The sequence below is a fragment of the Diabrotica virgifera genome, chromosome 4, assembly GCF_917563875.1.
Source record: "Diabrotica virgifera virgifera chromosome 4, PGI_DIABVI_V3a".
Classification (NCBI taxonomy): Eukaryota; Metazoa; Arthropoda; class Insecta; order Coleoptera; family Chrysomelidae; genus Diabrotica; species Diabrotica virgifera.
In genome coordinates this window covers 240,993,158-241,012,516 of record NC_065446.1, presented here as the reverse complement: position 1 = coordinate 241,012,516, position 19,359 = coordinate 240,993,158, and the positions used below count along the sequence as shown (strand labels likewise).

The 19,359-nt window shown below is 31.9% G+C and overlaps 1 protein-coding gene across 2 annotated transcripts in view; it reads right to left on the bottom strand.

The window, feature by feature from the left end:
• LOC114327411 (zinc finger FYVE domain-containing protein 9) overlaps positions 1 to 19,359 on the bottom strand; it is a 78,575-nt gene that overhangs the window by 55,852 nt on the left and 3,364 nt on the right. For both annotated transcript variants that reach the window (XR_007697622.1, XM_028276024.2), the window contains exons 3-5: positions 14,398 to 15,846; positions 2,461 to 2,787; positions 1,700 to 1,848 (exon numbers count right to left, since the gene is read on the bottom strand). Coding sequence is in view for 1 of the 2 variants with exons in the window: in XM_028276024.2 (XP_028131825.2) it covers positions 1,700 to 1,848; positions 2,461 to 2,787; positions 14,398 to 15,846 (1,925 nt within the window). In the remaining variant the exon portion in view is untranslated. The remainder of the gene's footprint in view (positions 1 to 1,699; positions 1,849 to 2,460; positions 2,788 to 14,397; positions 15,847 to 19,359) is intronic.

Below are 19,359 nucleotides of genomic sequence, written 5' to 3'. Positions count from 1 at the left end.
GAAATGCCCGAATAGACAACAGAGGAAATATTTTTAATAAATCATCTCAAATTTTGGCATATGTAGATGACGTGGACCTAGTTCTCAAATGCTTCAAAAAATATAGGGCTGCAAGTAAACGAGGAGAAAACTAAGACGATGGCATCAACACCCAACAATAGAGCCAGAAACATCGGTCACCAATTCACTGTTGATAACTCTACCTTTAAAGCGGTGGACAAATTCACATACTTAGGCACCCTGATCGCCAAAGAAAACGTCATGACGGAAGAAATCAAGCGAAGGATACCTACAACATTTTTGTTCAATTTATTAGATAATATTTTGTATTTTGACAACGACATTCGAAGTAGGAGTTTTTTAAGTTAAATTGTGGCTTATTTCCCATTTAGAATAATAAATTACATAAGTAAATGCCACAAAAAATAGAAGCTTTTTATTAGATAGAACAATAGAAGAAATAGAACAATGTTTTAGGTGAAATATGTTTTAAATACGTATCCATAAACTTATAAAAATAAGAATCCATTCGTAAATACCGCGTAGATATGCATAGAAAGCTGAAATCGTGCAAGTAGTTAGTTTCATTCGGTTCCCTTGGCGCGATGCAGACCCTTAAGTCACATATCGCACCGGCAGAGGATATCGGACTGAACTGAAGTTTAATTTTGGCAGGCGGGCGTGGCTTATTTTGCTACGAATTGAGGGGAGTAACGCGTAGTTGCCACGCATCAATTCCTTAAGTCAATGTTCTTTGTTAACTAATTAAGTAATTAATAGAATCGCTTAGAAAATAACTATTACATGGCTATTTTATTTAAGTTTTTTTTGTGACAATATTAATTTTAATTTTACAATGAACTCTAGTGAAATTAAATATTATTTTACTCTTATGTATCTCACTAATATTTTAGAAGGAAAGATGTAACAGAAATGTAGCAACACTGTTTCAAGATCAAACCCACTCATTCGAGATCGTGACTGCATCTCACTTGTATTCACACAATTAAATATTATCTTTAGTCCACACACTGAATAACCCATAGGGTAGTTAAAAAAGTGCCGAATCTGTATATCATACCTACTGTCATTGAATAAGAAAAATTATATGTTGCTCCACAATATTGATATGATAAGCAATTATTATATAAAAGTAAATTTAAATAATTGTATTTTGCTTGCAGTACTGCATTTTATTAATTTATTTATGTACTACATACAATTGTTTACCTTTTAATAACATAACCTAAATCTTACTTTTTGTTCTTATAATTTTTTTGGGCTATGGCCATATAATTGGCCAAAATTAAAAGTGCGAAAAATGTTGCTGAGCTATGAAACCAGGTGTCGTTTTTCCGAACTTGCACGGTCCCAATCTATAATTACTAACTATTCTATAATATTAAATTCCAGAAAAGAAGCAGAGAAAAAACGACTTCGAGAAAGTTATAGAGAAGCGAATAAAAGTTTTTATCAATAGAGCGTTACGAAAAATTCTTCGTATATTTTGGCTTAATCGAATCTTGAATGAAAATTGGCTATGGTGAGAGAGGTGGCTAGACTACATACTCCGTAAAACCCCAAATGTCGTTGCCCGGACTGCACTGGATTGGAATTCTAGGCCGACGGAAAGTAGGCAGACACGAAAAACTTAGACAGTACTGAAGAAGGGAAAGAGATGTTTTAAAATGTTACTTACCAATCCACAGGCTCTACAGTGATGCCGTCTCTTCAACACAGTAAACTTCATATCACAGTGCAAGCAACTAGTAGTATCTGAATCCGGAATCCACAAAGGCGCCTCTTTCCCCAACCATTGTTTTTCATGCGTCCCGCTGCTAGTGATACCTAGTCATGATACAATAAAAGAAAGATATGATACGTAGCGTTCCAGATTTGGTTCAGGTTTGCGCATGACGTCACTTTATGAGTAGATCTTTTAAATTATAATGTATTGCTGTATGATTTGGGGATTTTAGCTTTTTTGCTTAGTATGATTAAAAATGATTATTGAAAACATATCTATTAATAGAAATCAGTTAAAAACATAATTTTTTTATTATTAGGCAGGATACATCTAATTAATGTAAAGACGAAGTAAGTAAATCATGAAAATGTGTTGAAAAGATACGAGCGTTATTTATGTTAAAATTATTTACACGTTTACCCAACTGTTTCTACACACATCTCAATTTTTTATCTTTTGTGAAACTAAAAAACAATATTCGTATTGAAATCTTATGATTGATTGTCGACATCACAACCAAACACAGTGCACCTCATCTTTTATGAAATTTTAACAAACATTAATTAAAATTCACTTCGAACAGAAAAATAATAAGCACCGTTTACTATACAATAATGCTGAATACAATGCTGATCTACTCACAGAGTGACGTCACGTAGCCCGAACCACCTGCGCAATGTCATATGCTGTCTTATTGTATCATTTTACGTTACCTTCTGCAGTTCCCCTAGCTTCGCTTTCACTTCCTCTAGGGGGCTCTAAACTCTCTTCTAGATTGCGCAAATCAGGACCTTCGTCGGACAACTCCCTGCTGTCTCTTTCTAAATTTTCCGTGGGTATTCTCCTTTCTTCCCCTATGTTGGGATTAATATCGTCATGGTCGTCTCTAATTTCTTCGGTAGACGCGGTCGAAGCTGTACTTCCGGTGTCGGAGAAGGTGTTCGATGACGTGGAAGATATAGATTCGCTATCTCGGTCGTCCTGTTTGTGGATTTCTTCGCTTATGTAAACATTGTTATATGGCGTTGAACCCGGAGCACCTATAGGAATATACAATATAATATATGACATGTATAACAATGACAGTTCAAATATACTCTATTCACTCAACTCAGTCTCAATTGCCTCGTAAATTGAATACGTAAGTAATGAAATAAAAGACGTTCTCACAATCAATTTATTTACCAACATCGGACGACCGGTTTCGCTGTCTATACTTTGCACAGCATCTTCAGCACATGACTCACACATAAAACCCATTCATTATTTTAATAAATTTGTGCTATGCTGGTCAAATTTTGTCATTGATTAAAAGATACTATGCAACCAAGCACATTACTGGGAAGTCAATAGAAAAGGTGTACCATCTTGTGGGTATCGAAATTTTTATTTCCCCATGTGTTTACTAACATTTAAGCAAAAAAGGCGACTTTTTCATTCATTTCAATATTGTGAAAAAACTACGCAGTGTAGATGAAAACGTTCAGCAATTGATTGTCTTCAAAAATTGCTCTTCAAAATTAGATTTTCTAGATTTAAAAATAGCTATAAACAAAAAAGTTACTAAAAATTAAACCCAAAAGTAAGCATTTTTCAATTGTTTATAATTAGTAAAATAAACAATAAAAATATTTAAAAGACAATGTGAGTTTTTATAGACACTCACCGGCACAAAATTCCGTCACCCAAAAATTTTGATTAAGTTTGACAATCTATAACTTTATTATTTGTACTTCGATTTTCAAGATTTTTGCATCAGTTTGTAGGTATGTACAGTAGGAAAAATGAAAGAATACCCATGAACGAACATATAAAACACGCTGTATTTTCCTGTCACCGTGTCACACAAAAAATTGGCCAGCGCAAGTACATGTAATAATTATTGTTACATGTACTTGCACTGGACAATTTTCTTTGTGACACGGTGACAGGAAAATACAGCGTGTTTTATATGTTCGTTCATGGGTATTCTTTCATTTTTCCGACTGTACATGTATTGATACCGTTTGTTATTATTCCGGTAACAAAACATTTTTGTTTTGGATAATATGACAGGACTATGAAACAAAATCAGCTCTTTCATTTTTCCACAGAATTTTTTAAAGTTAGGAGAAAATACAACGCTTCCATTCACCCCTGTATAATGCCATGCAAGGAAAATTTTCTTGTTACCGGAATAATACCAAACGATTTCAATACATGTACACCTGGTTCCTAAAAGAGCTGATACGACTCTTAAAGCGTATCAAAGCGTAGCAAAGAACTAAAAGCAAGAATTGTAACGAAATTAGAAGATGTTTGATCACTATCTGCCATAGCAAACCATTTTAACGTAAGCAGAACAACAGTTTTAAAACAATTCTTACTTTAATATATTGTTGAGTTTGTTTTATTCCTTAATAATACATATTAAAAATAATAACAACAACCCTATTTTATGTAAAAACTATCATTTATATTATACTCTTTATAAAATACAAGAATCCAAAATAATATCAAAATTTAGACCTTAATAATTATTACAATTTATGAATTAACATATGTAATCAGCTGTTTGTTGTTTGTTTGTTTATTTTATTATTTGTCTGTCATAATAAATGCCAGACCAATCAAAATTTGATTGGTCGGTATTTAATACACTGCTCAAAATGATCAAATCTTACTAAGAGTCGTATCAGTTTTTTTAGGAACCAGCTGGACCTACAAACTGGTGCAAGAATCTTGAGAATCGGAGCACAAATAATAAAGTTATAAATTGTCAAACTTAATCAAAAATTTTGGGTGGCGGAATTTTGTGCCGGTGAGTGTAGTTATTATTTGTGCAAAAGGTGGGCCCTATCGGTTGATTAATTTTAAACAATATACAGTGATGTATATATGCCGCTAATAACCGGCAAATAAGCGCAAAAGATGGAAAATATATTACATTGCGAAACAAAAAGAGATGAAACTAGTGGAGGTGGAAATAATCGTTATAAACGTATAAATTAACATTACATTACATAGTTTCCCACCTTTAGACGTCTGCGACAGGAGTATTTTATAAAATTCTACTGTCACAGTGACAGTTGTCATACTCCTCTGATAGGTCTAAAGGAGGGAAACTATGTAATATAATGTTAATTTATACGTTTATAACGATCATTTCCATCTCCACTAGTGTCATCTCTTTTTGTTTCGCAAAGTACATATTATTATGTTTTCCATCTTTTGCGCTATTTTGTCGGTTATTAGCGCGCTCATCACTGTATTTGTTTATCCCATTTGAGAAAAAAAGAAAGGTTATTTTCAAATGACTTTAGAGGTCCTTTATCAATATTTAGAAGCTCTATTCTAGTCTCTTCGTAAGGTCTCAAATTTTCAGGTTTTTTTTAAGTATACCTACTCATTTTAAATTATTTCCTTGCAATTAATTGATGCAGAATTTTCGCCTCATAAACAATTAAATTATCTGCGCTGTTACAAAAACTAAATACACCATCTGAAAGGTTATGAAAAAACACATCTTTAAAAAAGACAGAAATCAGATAATTTAAATGTTTATAAAAAATATTTTCACTAGACATCCAATTGTTCAAGCCATCCAATATTCAACCAACTTACTGGTCTCTCAAAGAGTCTTCCTGACAATCATCTGGGTACCCTGCCATGCAGGTATTTAGGGCAATGAAAGAGCAGATGCCTCAGCTGTATCAGCACTATCATCATCAACCAGAGATCCTGAAAGTATTCAAATAGACACAGATCTAAAACGTCATTCCAAGCTCACACTCAACTGCTGGCAAACTCATTGGAATAGGCTGCCTTCGAAATTAAAAGAAATTCAACCAAATATTGATTTTTAAACCGCCGAAAATGTGCAGAAAACCAAACGTAGTACTTAGAAGGCTAAGAATCAGGTATACCAGACTAACACACGGATACTTAATGGCTTCTGAAGACCCTCCCATGTACGAATATTGCAAATGTCAGCTGTCAGTTAAACATATCCTCTTCGATTGTCCAAAATACCCAACATTGACGACGACTTCATGGACTCAAGCGTAACCTGAATGAAGCACTAAACTCACCAACTGATGTACTCCACATCATAAGCTACCTCCGGAATATAAATATTTTCAACAAAATATAAATGTTCATGTAATGTAAATCACTCATATTCTGTTATCCTACTGTACATAGATCAATCAAGTTAGTAAAAAATAAGCCTTTTTCGACATAACTGAAAGGACAGGTTTTGACAGTTGAAATGTGTAGTATGAGATATTACAAAAAGACTATCTTGGGATTAATCAATTATTTTTTGATAAAAAAAGATACATCGAATGAGATAGGCCAAATGAAAATAGGTTAATAAACAAAAAAGTTATTGCAAAACAAACGACAAAATCGCTGTTTTTGAATATTGTTAATAACAATTTTATTATTTATTAAAATATGTCTAAATATACCACAACTTGAGGCTTTTATGGTGTTTGAATGGTGTGCAAAAAATGGTCCAGATCTGTTAAATAGTTTTTGCGAAATTGAATTTGTTTACAAAATTTTTTGAAAAACGAGCTAATTTCTGAGGCCGGTCCAGTTAATTTGGCTGAATGGATCTCAATAATCCGAGGCTTATTTCTTTCGTTAAGATGTATACTAATAGGCTATGAAAAAAAAAGTAAAAAAAATTACATTTATGTACACAAAATTATTTGTTAATAAACAGCACTTTTTAAGCATATAAACAATTACAATAACTCCGTAGCAATTAGATCAAATTAAATGGCAATAAAAAATACGGAAAATTGGTTAAAATACACAACTTCTAAAAAAAAATTAGGTCATACGACCCTTGGGGTCTGAGATGGCCCTTTTTTTTAAATCACCGTTACGTCAAGGTTAGCAGGCAGTAGCCTACTAATAGCATGGTCGACCATGCTAGAAAGAAGAAAAAGACCTGTACACGTACAGCCAATTGAAAATAACCTTTATTTTCCGAAATGGGATAAACAAATATAATTGTTTAAAAACTAATCAAACGATTGGGCCCATCTTTTGCCAATATACACAGTAACTATATAAAAACTCACATTGTGAAATATGTTTTGAATATTTTTGTTGTTTATTTTAATAATTATAAACAACTGAAAAAGAATGCTTACTTTCGGGTTTAATCTACAATAACTTTTTTGTTTATAAACATTTTTTAATTTAGAAAATCTAATTTTAAAAAGCAAGTATTTTCAAGACAGTGTTGAACGTTTTCATCTTCAATGCGTAGTTTTTTTACAATATTGAAATGAATGAAAAAAAGTCGCCTTTTTGCTTAAGGTATATAATATTACACTTTGAAGACCAAAAATAAGCATTTTTTCATGATTTTTTTTTCTCAGAACCTTTATTAAAAATGAACATAAAACTTTTTACATATTAATATCTAACTCTTAGAGACTACAAAAAATATATCTTTTTCATTTATGCACGTACACTAATATTGTAATGTTCGCCAAAGTCTAGGCCTCGAAAAAAAGTAGTTCCGATGGCGGACAGTTAATCTCAGGATTGGGGTCTCTGAAACAAAAAAATCGTACGGCGTTTGAAAAAGGAAGGTTTCTTACGTGACAATTAACCACTGTTATTGAAAAATTCCGCAAAAAAGAGATTTTATAGAAATTTGAAAAAATTTTGTGAAAAAATCGCCTGTTTTTCTTTAGTTTTTCATGGTTAAAAATTTTTTATTTTTTAGTTTTTGGTCAAGTTGTGGTAAATTGTCACGTAAGAAAAATTCCTTTTTCAAATGCAGTATGATTTTTTTTTCAGATATCCCAATCCTGAGATTAACTGTCCGCCATCATTTTTCGAGGCTTCGACTTTTGCGCCCTCTACAGTATTAGCGTTGATTGATAAATACGGAAAGATACGAAACCCTATGCATTATTTTGTTGTCTTTAAAACCTGCCCGTATAGTGGCGCGCCTAGCTTAAATTTGTTGGAACTAGCCTTAGAGGGAAGTGTAAAATTCTCCTTACTCACGGAACTAGCCAAGAACACGCGGTTATTTGACGTGGCCCGTATTCAAAATTTTAACGCAGCAGTCACTATCATATTAATCTGTATTAATTTTTTTTTGTTTTTGTTTCTGCAAAAATGTTGAAAATATAAATTGACTATAGAGTTTTTTTCACTACTCTTGACCTCACAAGTAAATACTTTTCGAGTTATTTGCGAGTGAATATATTCATTTCTCAAAAAATAGTACGTTTTTAGACGGATTTTCGCAAATAACTAAAAAAGGAAGTATTTCACCAAAAAAACATTCATAGCAAAAATACAGCTTATCAAAAAGTGAAAAAAATGTTTTATATAAATATGACATATTATGAAGTCGTAGACCCAGTAAAAGCAGAGTTATAGCTAATGAAAAGTAGGTTCTTATTATTTGTTAAATTCAAAATTGAATATTTCTACATGAAATAACCAAAAAATTAAGAACTTTTCGGGGAAAACTCATCATAACTTTTTTAAAAAGTTTAAAATAAGCTTTAATTTTTTTGAGTTTCTAGTATCAGAAGTAAACAAGTTGCGCACAAAATAAAGTTGATCCTTTTTTTTTGTAAAAAATATCTAAAAATCACCTCCTAATTAGCATCTCAAATGAAATTAATCAGTAGCGCTTCATAAGTTACTTTACGTATGTATGCTTATTATAGAGGATCTGTAAGTTTCATCGGTTCATAGTGCTTATTTTTGAAAGGCTGTAGTTAAAAGGGCTTCAATGAGTCACTAATCACGAGTATATGCAAATTCGGAACAGCCATATCTTAACCAATTTTTGTATTACAGAAAAACAAAATATTCAGAAAACCAAAACCTTTAGGATATCTTTGGGATATTTCGTATCACAAGTTATTTAAAAAAAAGGCATTTTTTTCAAAATAAAAAAATACTGTAAAACTAAATTTACGATGAAATTTACAGATCATGTGTATTATAAACAATACATAAGTAAAGTCACTTGTGAAGCGGTAACAATAATTTGATTTTATTCGTCTTGAAGGGCCAAACGAAAAACATAAACTACTTTTTTTCTTTTTAAATCGTGTGCTGTTGTGATTTATAGCAAATTTATAGCATCTCTTTCGAAATAAAAATTTTATGCAAGTTCCCTTTTAGAGGGTGATTTTCACGCTTTTTTAAAACTATTTTTACAAAAAAGGACCAACTTTATTTTCAGCGTAACGTGCTTACTTTATGCTAGAAACATTTTTAAAAACAAAAACAAAGCTTTTTAAACACTTTAAAAAAGTTGCGATGAGTTAGCAAATTTATAGCATCTCTTTCGAAATAAAAATGTTATGCAAGTTCCCTTTTAGAGGGTGATTTTCATGCTTTTTTAAAACTATCTTTTACAAAAAAGGACCAACTTTATTTTCAGGGTAACGTGCTTACTTTAATGCTAGAAACTTTTTTAAAAACAAAAACAAAGCTTTTTTAAAGAAATTTGCTTTATTTTTTGGTTATTTCACGTTGAAATATTCGATTTGGACTTTGACGAATAAGAACTTACTTTTTTAGCTACAACTCTGCTTCTACTGAGTATAAAGATTTTATACAGACATTTTTTTTTTAATTTTTTATAAAGTAAATTTTTATTGAACACCTTTTTCGATAAAATACTTACTTATTGTATTATTTGCGTAAAACTGTCTAAAAACGTGTATTTTTTTGTTAAAAAACGAACATATTCACTCTCAAATAATTCGAAAAGTATTAGCTTAGTCAAAAAACTGAATGGAATAAAACTTGCTACAATTAATCAGTTTATCCACTTGATAGATACTAGATAGTATTAGACTTATTGATATTATAGCTACCTAGCCTTATACAAAGTGGATTTAGAAAGTCCACATCTACATTAGACAACCTAGTGGATATTGAATCTGTAATTCATGGGTAATTTGGATGTGATAAAGTATGTTTGGCTTATGGCTATCTTTTATTATATTGTATAACGCGTGCCATTTGGGGATTAGATATAAGAATTCTATTAAGTTGGTCAATTCCAGGAAACATAAAATTTATTAGTAATTTCCTATATAGACGAAACTTATTCGAATAGATAACGTCCTTTTAGACTCAAAAATCCAATTAAACGACATTCCTCAATGGTCTACTCGTTGCACTTTTCCTTATTGCAATCAATGACATCGCTAAATCACTTAACCCATTAGTCATTTAGAAATTAGAGAATTGGTCAAACACTACTGGTCTAGAATTTTCTCCCACTAAAACGAAAACAATAATCTTCAGTAAAACTCCAAAGAAGCACATTATACTACCAAAAATCTACCTAAAGAATTTCTTCTTCTACTTTTTCTTTTATATAGGCAGTACTGCCTGTTTTTCTTCAACGGTGCCTTTCATTCTGTCCCTAAATTGTCATTCCATCTTTTCCTTGGGCATCCTATACTTCTTCGGTCTAACGGTGACTTGTCCCTGGCTATTCTTATTATCCTTGATTCAGACATCCTGCTTATGTGTTGATTCCACTCTTCTTTTCTATTCTTTACCCAGGTATTTATATTGTCTACCCCACATATGCATCTGATTTCCTCACTTCTTACCCTGTCCCGTAGTCTTTTTCCAGCAATCCTTCTTAAAATCTTCATTTTGTTGGTATCCAGACATCTTTGTATTTTGCTTGCATCTGGTCTTGTTTCGGCAGTGTAAGTTATAACTGGTCTAATAACTTCAGTCAAATGACTTATATATTCGGTCCTTTGATTCCACTCTAAGGTATTTGTTTTTCCAAATTGTGTCGTTTAGGCATCCGGCCGTTCTACTGGCTTTAACTATTAGTCTTTAACCTCTTCTTCGATATTATTGTCGGCTGATAGATTAATTCCCAGGTATTTACTTTTATTGTCTAAGTCCAATTGGCATCTTATTGGTTCTTTGGATATTACTAAGCTTTTTGTTTTTGGGCTGATATTTTCATATTCATTTCTTTTGCGCTAATGTTGAATTCGTGCAGTAATCTTTGTAGGTCGTCTTCGCACTCTGCTACTAACACGGTGTCATCAGCGTAGCAGAGTATTTTTACCTCTTTATCGCCCATTTTTTACCCTCTTTTTTCTTCACTTCTTTTATCATTGCATCCAGCGTTATGTTTAACAGTAGAGGGCTTAATGAATCTCCTTGCTTGATTCCTGTGTTTGCTTCTATATGGATTCTGTTATTATTCCATTGACTTCATTTCTATTTTATTTCGTACATAAAGGTTTTCTATCAGTTTTATAATATCCAGTGGTAAATTTTTGTCATATAGTAGGTGTATCACGTCTTTTAATTGTATTCTATCAAACGCTTTCTCTAGGTATATAAAACAGAAAAACCCTCGCTTGTTATACTCTAATGATTTCTAAGCTATTTGTTTTATCACAAAAACTGCATCGTTATGATCTTCCCCTTCTAAATCCTTGTTGTTCAACCGATATATTTATGCACGCCATTATTTTCGTCATCAGTATTTTTGTTGGGAGTTTCAGTATAGTGCTCCGTAAATTAATCCCTCTATAATTACTGGGGTCTGCCCTATCACTTTTCTTAAATAACGCTATCATCTAAGTGGTACTCCATTCTTCTGGAATTCTTCCTGTATTTATTATTTTACTTATCAGGATATTCAGTTCTTTGTGAAGTCTCTCTCCTCCGTATTTTAAAAGTTCATTAGCTATTCCATCTTTCCCTGGTGCTTTTCGATTTTTCATGTGTTTTAAGGCGTTCGTTATCTTCCTCTTTAATTTCTGTTTGCTCATCCGATTCTAATCCTGGTTTTCCAGTTCTTCATGATTAGCTGTTTGATACAGGTTTTCTAGGTAAGTTGTCCATGTATTTGTATCAATATGTTTTACTTCTACTATCAATTCCTTCATCTCTGCTGTTTGACCTCTTATCATTTTCCACATTTCCTTTTGCATCCCGTATAAGTCGTGCTCCATCTCTTTTGAAAATGCTTACCAATGTTCTGTTTTCTTTCTTCTTACTATTGAGTTTAACTCATTTCAAACTCTTTTATATTCTTCACATATGTTTGTCTCGTTCTTTTGAATTTGTATTCTAGCTAGATTTTCTTTTTTTTTGGCATTTTATTTTTATTTCTTCACAGATCCATGGGGTGTTCTCCTTTTCTTTCGTATATGTTTACTTATCTTACGATCTCCAAATGCGTCCGTTGCTGCCATTTTGATATTATCTCTAATCTTCCTCCAAATTTCTTCTATGTCTTCATCTGGTGTTATGTAGTTTTCATTCAGTACTTTTTGCAGTCTTCTCTGGTATAAATCTCGTGTTGACAAGTCTTGTAGCTGTTTTACCTTTATTCTTGTATCGCATTCAATAGGGTCTTTTTTCCTGTTTTTTTTTTTTTTTTTTGTAGATGTATTCTGATTTTTCCAAGTACTAGGTTGTGATCACTTCCGATATTAGCTGCACTTAAACATCTTATGTCTAGTACTTGAGAATGATGGATGTTTCTGTTTGTCAATATATAATCAATATCGGATCTGTGTGCTCTTGTATTTTTGAATGTATATTTTTCTTGATCTTTGTGTCTGAAGAACGTATTGTTTATTCGAAATTCGTTCTGAGAGCAAAAGTTAATAAGTAGTTCCTAAAGAGTTTACAATAAATTATTCATAATTGATTAACTTCTTGGGAATAAAACTGGATAATCGTCTATCTTGGTAAGACAATATACACTCACTCCGCTCAACTTAATGAAAAATATCTCTCATAAACAATAGGATGTCGACGTCCAAACTCTTATGACTGTTCACTGAAATTTGGGTTTCAACCTGAGATACAGTCGGAAAAATGAAAGAATACCCATGAACGAACATATAAAACACGCTGTATTTTCCTGTCATCATGTCGCAAAGAAAATTGCCCAGCGCAAGTACATGTAATAATAATTATTACATGTACCTGTGCTGGCCAATTTTTTGTGTGACACGGTGACAGGAAAATACAGCGTGTTTTTTATGTTCGTTCATGGGTATTCTTTCATTTTTTCTATTGTACAATACGCTAAAGTGTTACGTTTGGCTTGTTCTCTTGTATGTAATGAAAGCATGGATAATAAAGGCCAGCTCCACTAACAAACTTGAAGTCTTTGAAATGAGGTGCCTGCACCGAATGCTTAAAATATCATGGACATATTTAGGGACATATTGCGAGGAGAACGATATACTTGTCGGCAACTGGAACTCGAAGGAAATATAGAGGGTAAGAGAGGTCTAGAAAAAGATGTCATGACTAGTTAATATTCGCCAAATGATATTAATGAAATTACTCTTAATAGAATAATGTAATCGTGACTATCTAATATCTCACCTGACAATACAATGCACGGTGGACGTCTACGCAGAAATACACGGCACCTTTAAGAAGTAAAGTTAATAATAAATAATTCAATAATTATACTTAGTCACTATTTTCCCCCTAACTCGGAAAATATCAACGGCACGAAAAAACTTGGAAGAAATTGTTGGAAATCGCGATTGCAACCATTCATGAGTCCTTACCATTTTTCTCTCGAAGAGTTTAAAGTGGCCGAGCGGGTTACTAAGTCAATTTCATTTAAGTAAATACGTTTGCAATATCTCCAAACAAAATATACAATTATCAGAAGAGACTGTAATTAACGAAAATAACTACCTATTTTTTTATCGAGATTATGAGGCAAATAAGAAATGTACAATATCTAAAATCACCGAGTGAGTATTTTTCTCGTTAAATAAATTTTTTATTAAATAAATTATATTATTATACATATATATTATATAAAATTATTAAATAAACTTTAGAATATTTAATGATTTGTTTCAAGAATTCAAATTAGAAGACAAATTACAACTACAAAATTATTCTTGCTAATTTAAAAACGAGTTTAGAAAGTAATACATAGGTACACTCCAATAATTATTTTAAAGATTGCCATTGTTATCGTTGAATGAGAACTCAAATTTAAATGCATCAAAAGAATTAAATAATTTTTATTTTAATCCGATCGACCCGACCGACCCCAAATTCCGATAACCAAAGCTACCTGAATACGTCTCATCGTTGTCTCAGGTAAATTCAATCTCGCACCTAGAAAGCTGCTAACGCCATCTATTTCTAAAACCACTGGTGTCGTACATAAACGCTCATTTAGTTTCGTATCTTCCAGTATATTTATCAGTCAACGGTATTAGTGTACGTGCATAAATGAAAAAAGATATATTTTTTGTACTCTCTAAGAGTTAGATATTAATATGTAAAAAGTTTTATGTTCATTTTTAATAAAGCTTCTGAGAAAAAAATTCTTGAAAAAAATGGAAATATTTAATTACTAATGATATTAAAAGAATTTATTAGGTTACTTCAAATGTAGGTGTAATTCTGAACCAAAATTTTAAGTTCTATTTATTTGATAATGTCAAATTTTATAATATAATCCGTGATCGGAGCAGTATCTACTTTCTGTCACTTGCAGTTGCGTGGAATAGATTCCCGACTTATTTCGTAAGCTTTAGATGATGACGCACGGGTAAAGAATCATGGACTCAACTGTAATAATGTGTAAGCACACAATTGAAATATAACAATGTATAAAAAATTACCTATTAGATTAATTTCCCTTTGTTTTTCATTTTCTTCTTCCTTAAGTTGTAAATGATGTGGTCTAGATGCACTATCTTGCCTTTCAAGTTTAATATTTGCTGTTTCAGTCTTTTCGTCACTTGTATTACCCTGTTCCTTGGAACTATTCTCAACAAGTTCTTCATTCTTATTAACAGTTTCTTCTTCTTCTTTGGGAATACATTCAGCAATGCTTTCTTTATCTGGCAATTTTTGCTCACTAACATCCCCCATAATTTGATCTTGTTCTTTGACGGGTTCCTCTAGAAGTGTTGCTGGTTTTTCTTCTTCATATACTTCTTCTTTTTCTTTATCTACTGATTTCAGAGCTTGCATTTTTTCCTCTTTTGCTGCTTGAGTTTCTTTTGGCTCTTCATCAGTAACTGGATCTTTTAACATTTCTGGAGGTTCTTCATTTTTAACTGATTCTTTTAGAACCTCTGGTAGTTCAACTTCTCTAGTGAGTTCCTTTGTAATTTGCAAAGGTTGTTCTTTATTAATAGATGCCTCCAGAACTGTTTCAACATGTTCTTTATCTTCATTTTGAATTATCTCATTTGGCAAAACATTACTGTCTTCTAGTTTATCTATAGGAATATTCTTTACTTCTTCATTTATAATTTCTATTGTAGGTTTCTCTGAGTCAGTGGATATTAAAATGTTTGGTTCCTTTAATAATTGTGTTATTGGAAATTGATCAACTGACTCCTCAACTTCTTCATGTTTTTCTAAAACTAATATATTTTCAACTTGATTATCTCTCTTTTCCTCTTTATGTTCTTGTTGTAGTAATTGAGATTCCTGAAGTAAATCTTGGTCATTTTCTAATTCTTCTAACAACTTATCCACTTCATCATCCTCTAGATTAGTTACAGCCTCAAAACCTACTACTACAGGTCGATCTTCTTTTATGTTACTAATATTTCCCTCTTTGTCTGATTCATCACTGACTTCCAATACTTCTGGATATATGGTGTCTTCACAAACAACTTGATTATCCACTTCATTAGGTTTAATTACTAGATCTTCTGAAATTTTAGAACTAACTTCCTCCACTAATCTATCAGACTTTTCTACTTCTTCAGTTTTACCGAGATTCTCTGTAATTGTATTGTCTAGTTCTCTTTCAGTAGTTGTATCTTTAACGTCTTCTATTTCAATGAGAAGTTCATCACTTCCCTTAGTTGTAGTTTCTTCTAATTGACTGACAGAATGGGTTTGTTTGATTTTTTCTCCTTCTATGAATACGATTTCCTCAGATGTATCAGGTGTAAGCTCTTCAATTGAGTCATTATTGGCTACTGTTAAATTGTCTTTGATAGTTTCTTGTACTGAAGCATTCTCAGTTTTAATGTCACAAGATGTATTTTCTACATTACTGATGTTACTGCCTTTATCTCCGTTGTTATCAGGATATTGTATACATACTTCTGAAATCAAACATATAAATATTTATTGTTTGTAAGGATATCAAAGTCAATATGTATAAAAAATATTAAAAAAAAACATATGTACAGTAACCGCCACCCTACTAGATACACAGGAATATTGAGCTATTACAGTCCTGGACCCTTCACTTGTTGAAATGTTTATTTTTTATGTCTAGTGAAGTTTAGAACGCCAGAAAATGTATAAAAACTGAATATTAACATAGAAAGTTGACAAATAATAGATCAGCTGTATTTGACGTTTATAGTTGTCATTTTTTTCAAGTTGTAAAAGTTTTAAAGTATTGTAATATTCTTGGTGTTTGAATAAAGTTATTTTAAAGCAGAGTAACAATACTATTAATTAATGTATTTTTTGTATGGAAAAACAATTATTTTGAGTAGTTTCTTGACAGTAACATGACAGGGATGAAAGTCACATCTGAGAACAGACCAGATTAACACATAAGCATAGCAATTAGGTACCTACCCATGTATCTAGTAGCGTGGAGTTTACTGTACAGTGCCGACAAAAAAAAATCTTTACATTGTCAAATAAATCACCAAATTTGAAGACAATTTGCATGCGTTCTGTCTGCGCTTGGAGGGGAGGGTAAGGGAGGGGGGATAGCGTACTTGCGACGGCAATTATCTGTAGTTTACGGACCGCTTGGCTTATTTATTAGGGTATTCTGCGCGTTTGTACTGTAAACAGTTGGCTTTGTGCGGGTAGTCAGTGTTAAACTTCGTCTCATTTACCGCATAAAGTTTGAGATCGTCAAATTCTAAATTGAACTGACAAATATGGGTCGAAAGAAACTCACAAAAGAGGAGAAGTTTCATGCTTTAACACTACTGGAGAAAGGAGACTCTGTAATCACTGTAGCACGTGGTATTGGTGCTTCAAGAGGGATTATTTATAAACTGAAACGTTCGGCTGCAACGTTTCAGTTGATGAATAGCCTCTCTTGAAGCACCAATATCACGTGCTATGGTAATTACAGAGTCCCCTTTCTCCAGTAATGTTAAAGCATGAACCTTCTCCTCTTTTGTGAGTTTCGTTCGACCCATATTTGTCAGTTCAATTTAGAATTTGACGATCTCAAACTTTATGCGGTAAATGAGACGAAGTTTAACACTGACTACCCTCACAAAGCCAACTGTTTACAGTACAAACGCGCAGAATACCCTAAATAAGCCAAGCGGTCCGTAAACTACAGATAATTGCCGTAGCAAGTACGCTATCCCCCTCCCCACCCCTCCCAACCACGCGCAGACAGAACGCATGCAAAATTGTCTTCAAATTTGGTGATTTATTTGGCAATGTAAAGATTTTTTTTGCCGGCACTGTATAATGTATAGACACAGAATTCAAAGCTAATGAGTCCTGCATTATGATCACCACCAAAATATTGCTTAATACCACAATAAGACTATCCCAACAACAATGTACAGCTGGTTCCAAAAAAAAACTGATACGACTCTTAAAGCGTATTTTGTAGAAAATTGAGCAGTGTATTTTGAAGGATAAATACTTATTTACATACTGTCACTGTCACTGCCAAATCTTAAAATTTGTCACATAACTTATTCTGTTCAACCTCAAAAAATGGCTCCACATGCTAGCAAAGAACTAAAAGCAAGAATTATAACGAAATTAGAAGATGGTTGGTCACTATCTGCCGTAACGAACCATTTTAACGTAAGCAGAACAACAGTTTTTAATATTATAAAAGATGGAGAGAACAAAAAACTCTAGGAAGAAAGTAATATATTGCTTTAATATATTGTTGAGTTAAGTCGTTTGTTTTATTCCTTATTTATAATAAAAATAATAACAACAACCCTATTTTACGTAAAAACTATCATATACTTTTTATAAATTGCAGGAATTCAAAATAATATCAAAATTTAGACCTTAATAATTATTACAATTTATGAATTATCAGTTGTTTGTTTGTTTATTTTATTATTTGTCTGTCATAATAAATATAATGTCAGACCAATCAAATACACTGCTCAAAATGATCAAATCTTACTAAGAGTTGTATACCCTATTCCACGAATATACGACTGTTTTGGATTATTTCGACAACGAATATTTTACAGTGCAAAATATGAAGAATAAAAGTAAATTACAATTTACCTTGTTGTTTATTGGAATAATTATTAGAGCCATTTACTTTGGTACTTCTTATATTGGCGACTAAAATATTCATTGTCGCGACAACCCAAAACAGTCGTATATTCGTGGAATGGCCCATATCAGTTTTCTTAGGAACTAGCTGTACATAACAAATTATACTCTGAAAGATCTTAAAAATCAAGTGATATGTTATCAGTACCTGTCATTTGTTACCAGTCAAATAATAAATCAGCAATAGCAGTTTTTATAAAATATATTTAATTTTTTTTAACACCTAAGCAGTGACTTGGTTATTTAAAACTAGTCACAAAAGATTAGACTAATGAGCAAATTTTCTCTAGTAAAAATCTTAAAACTAATGTTTGTTGAGGTCTCACTATCTCACCAATCATATTCCTTATTTCTTTTAATCATTTTAAATGATTATACTCAACGAATAAATCATTGATTATACTCAACGACACATTTCATTCACATTAGTCATCCGACAACCTTACGACCAATATTAACAAATACCTCTATACTTTTGCCTGTGATAAGAATGGAACCCAGACAAACACTTTAATGCTTGAGCTACTATGCCCTACTGCCCTACTTAAATGAGTTACAGCTGTGTACTCATTTTAAAACACTCCATTTGCCAAACACTCCAAAACACATTACATTTGAGGATGTTTTTTAAACAGCTATTTGGAAAAGTCAAGAAATTTAATGAAAATTAAGAATTCATTTGTTTCAGTATTTTATTTACAAAATGAATTTTCGTAAATGTGCGAGAGTAATTACTTGCAACTCAATATTTTTAGTAACATCAACTAAAAGGACTATGTAAACTAAAAAGCAAATCTGAGAAGTAGAACATGTTTAAAAGTGTAGGCGCAAATATTTTACGGAGCTATCCCTACTTTTTCTTTCTTTACACGGCAAATTACGTGTAGTAAAATTATCAATGGTATGGAAACTGCAGATGTAAACATTAGTAGTTGACAATGACATTGTCATTAGCATAATAGAGATTTTCGTTCAGTTTTTGAATGTTATTGAATAATCATTACTTGTGTAATCGCTTAAATGATAGGATTATTTTTTCACTAACTATTTATTGAGTGATTATAATAACTTATACTAGTCAATAAAAATTAATACTTAATCGAAAAATGAGGAAAAATGATAAAGTGATTTTTTTAATAATAGATTGTTAAAAACTATGGAATGCTTATATAAATTTTGAACTTGAACATCTTTAGCAACAAAATACTTGGGTCACAGAATATATCTTGGTGTATTCTCTGCCTGAATCTTCCATAAATAATAAACAATAAATAACTTTTTATTAATTTCACATTATTTATCAAATACACTATCAATAT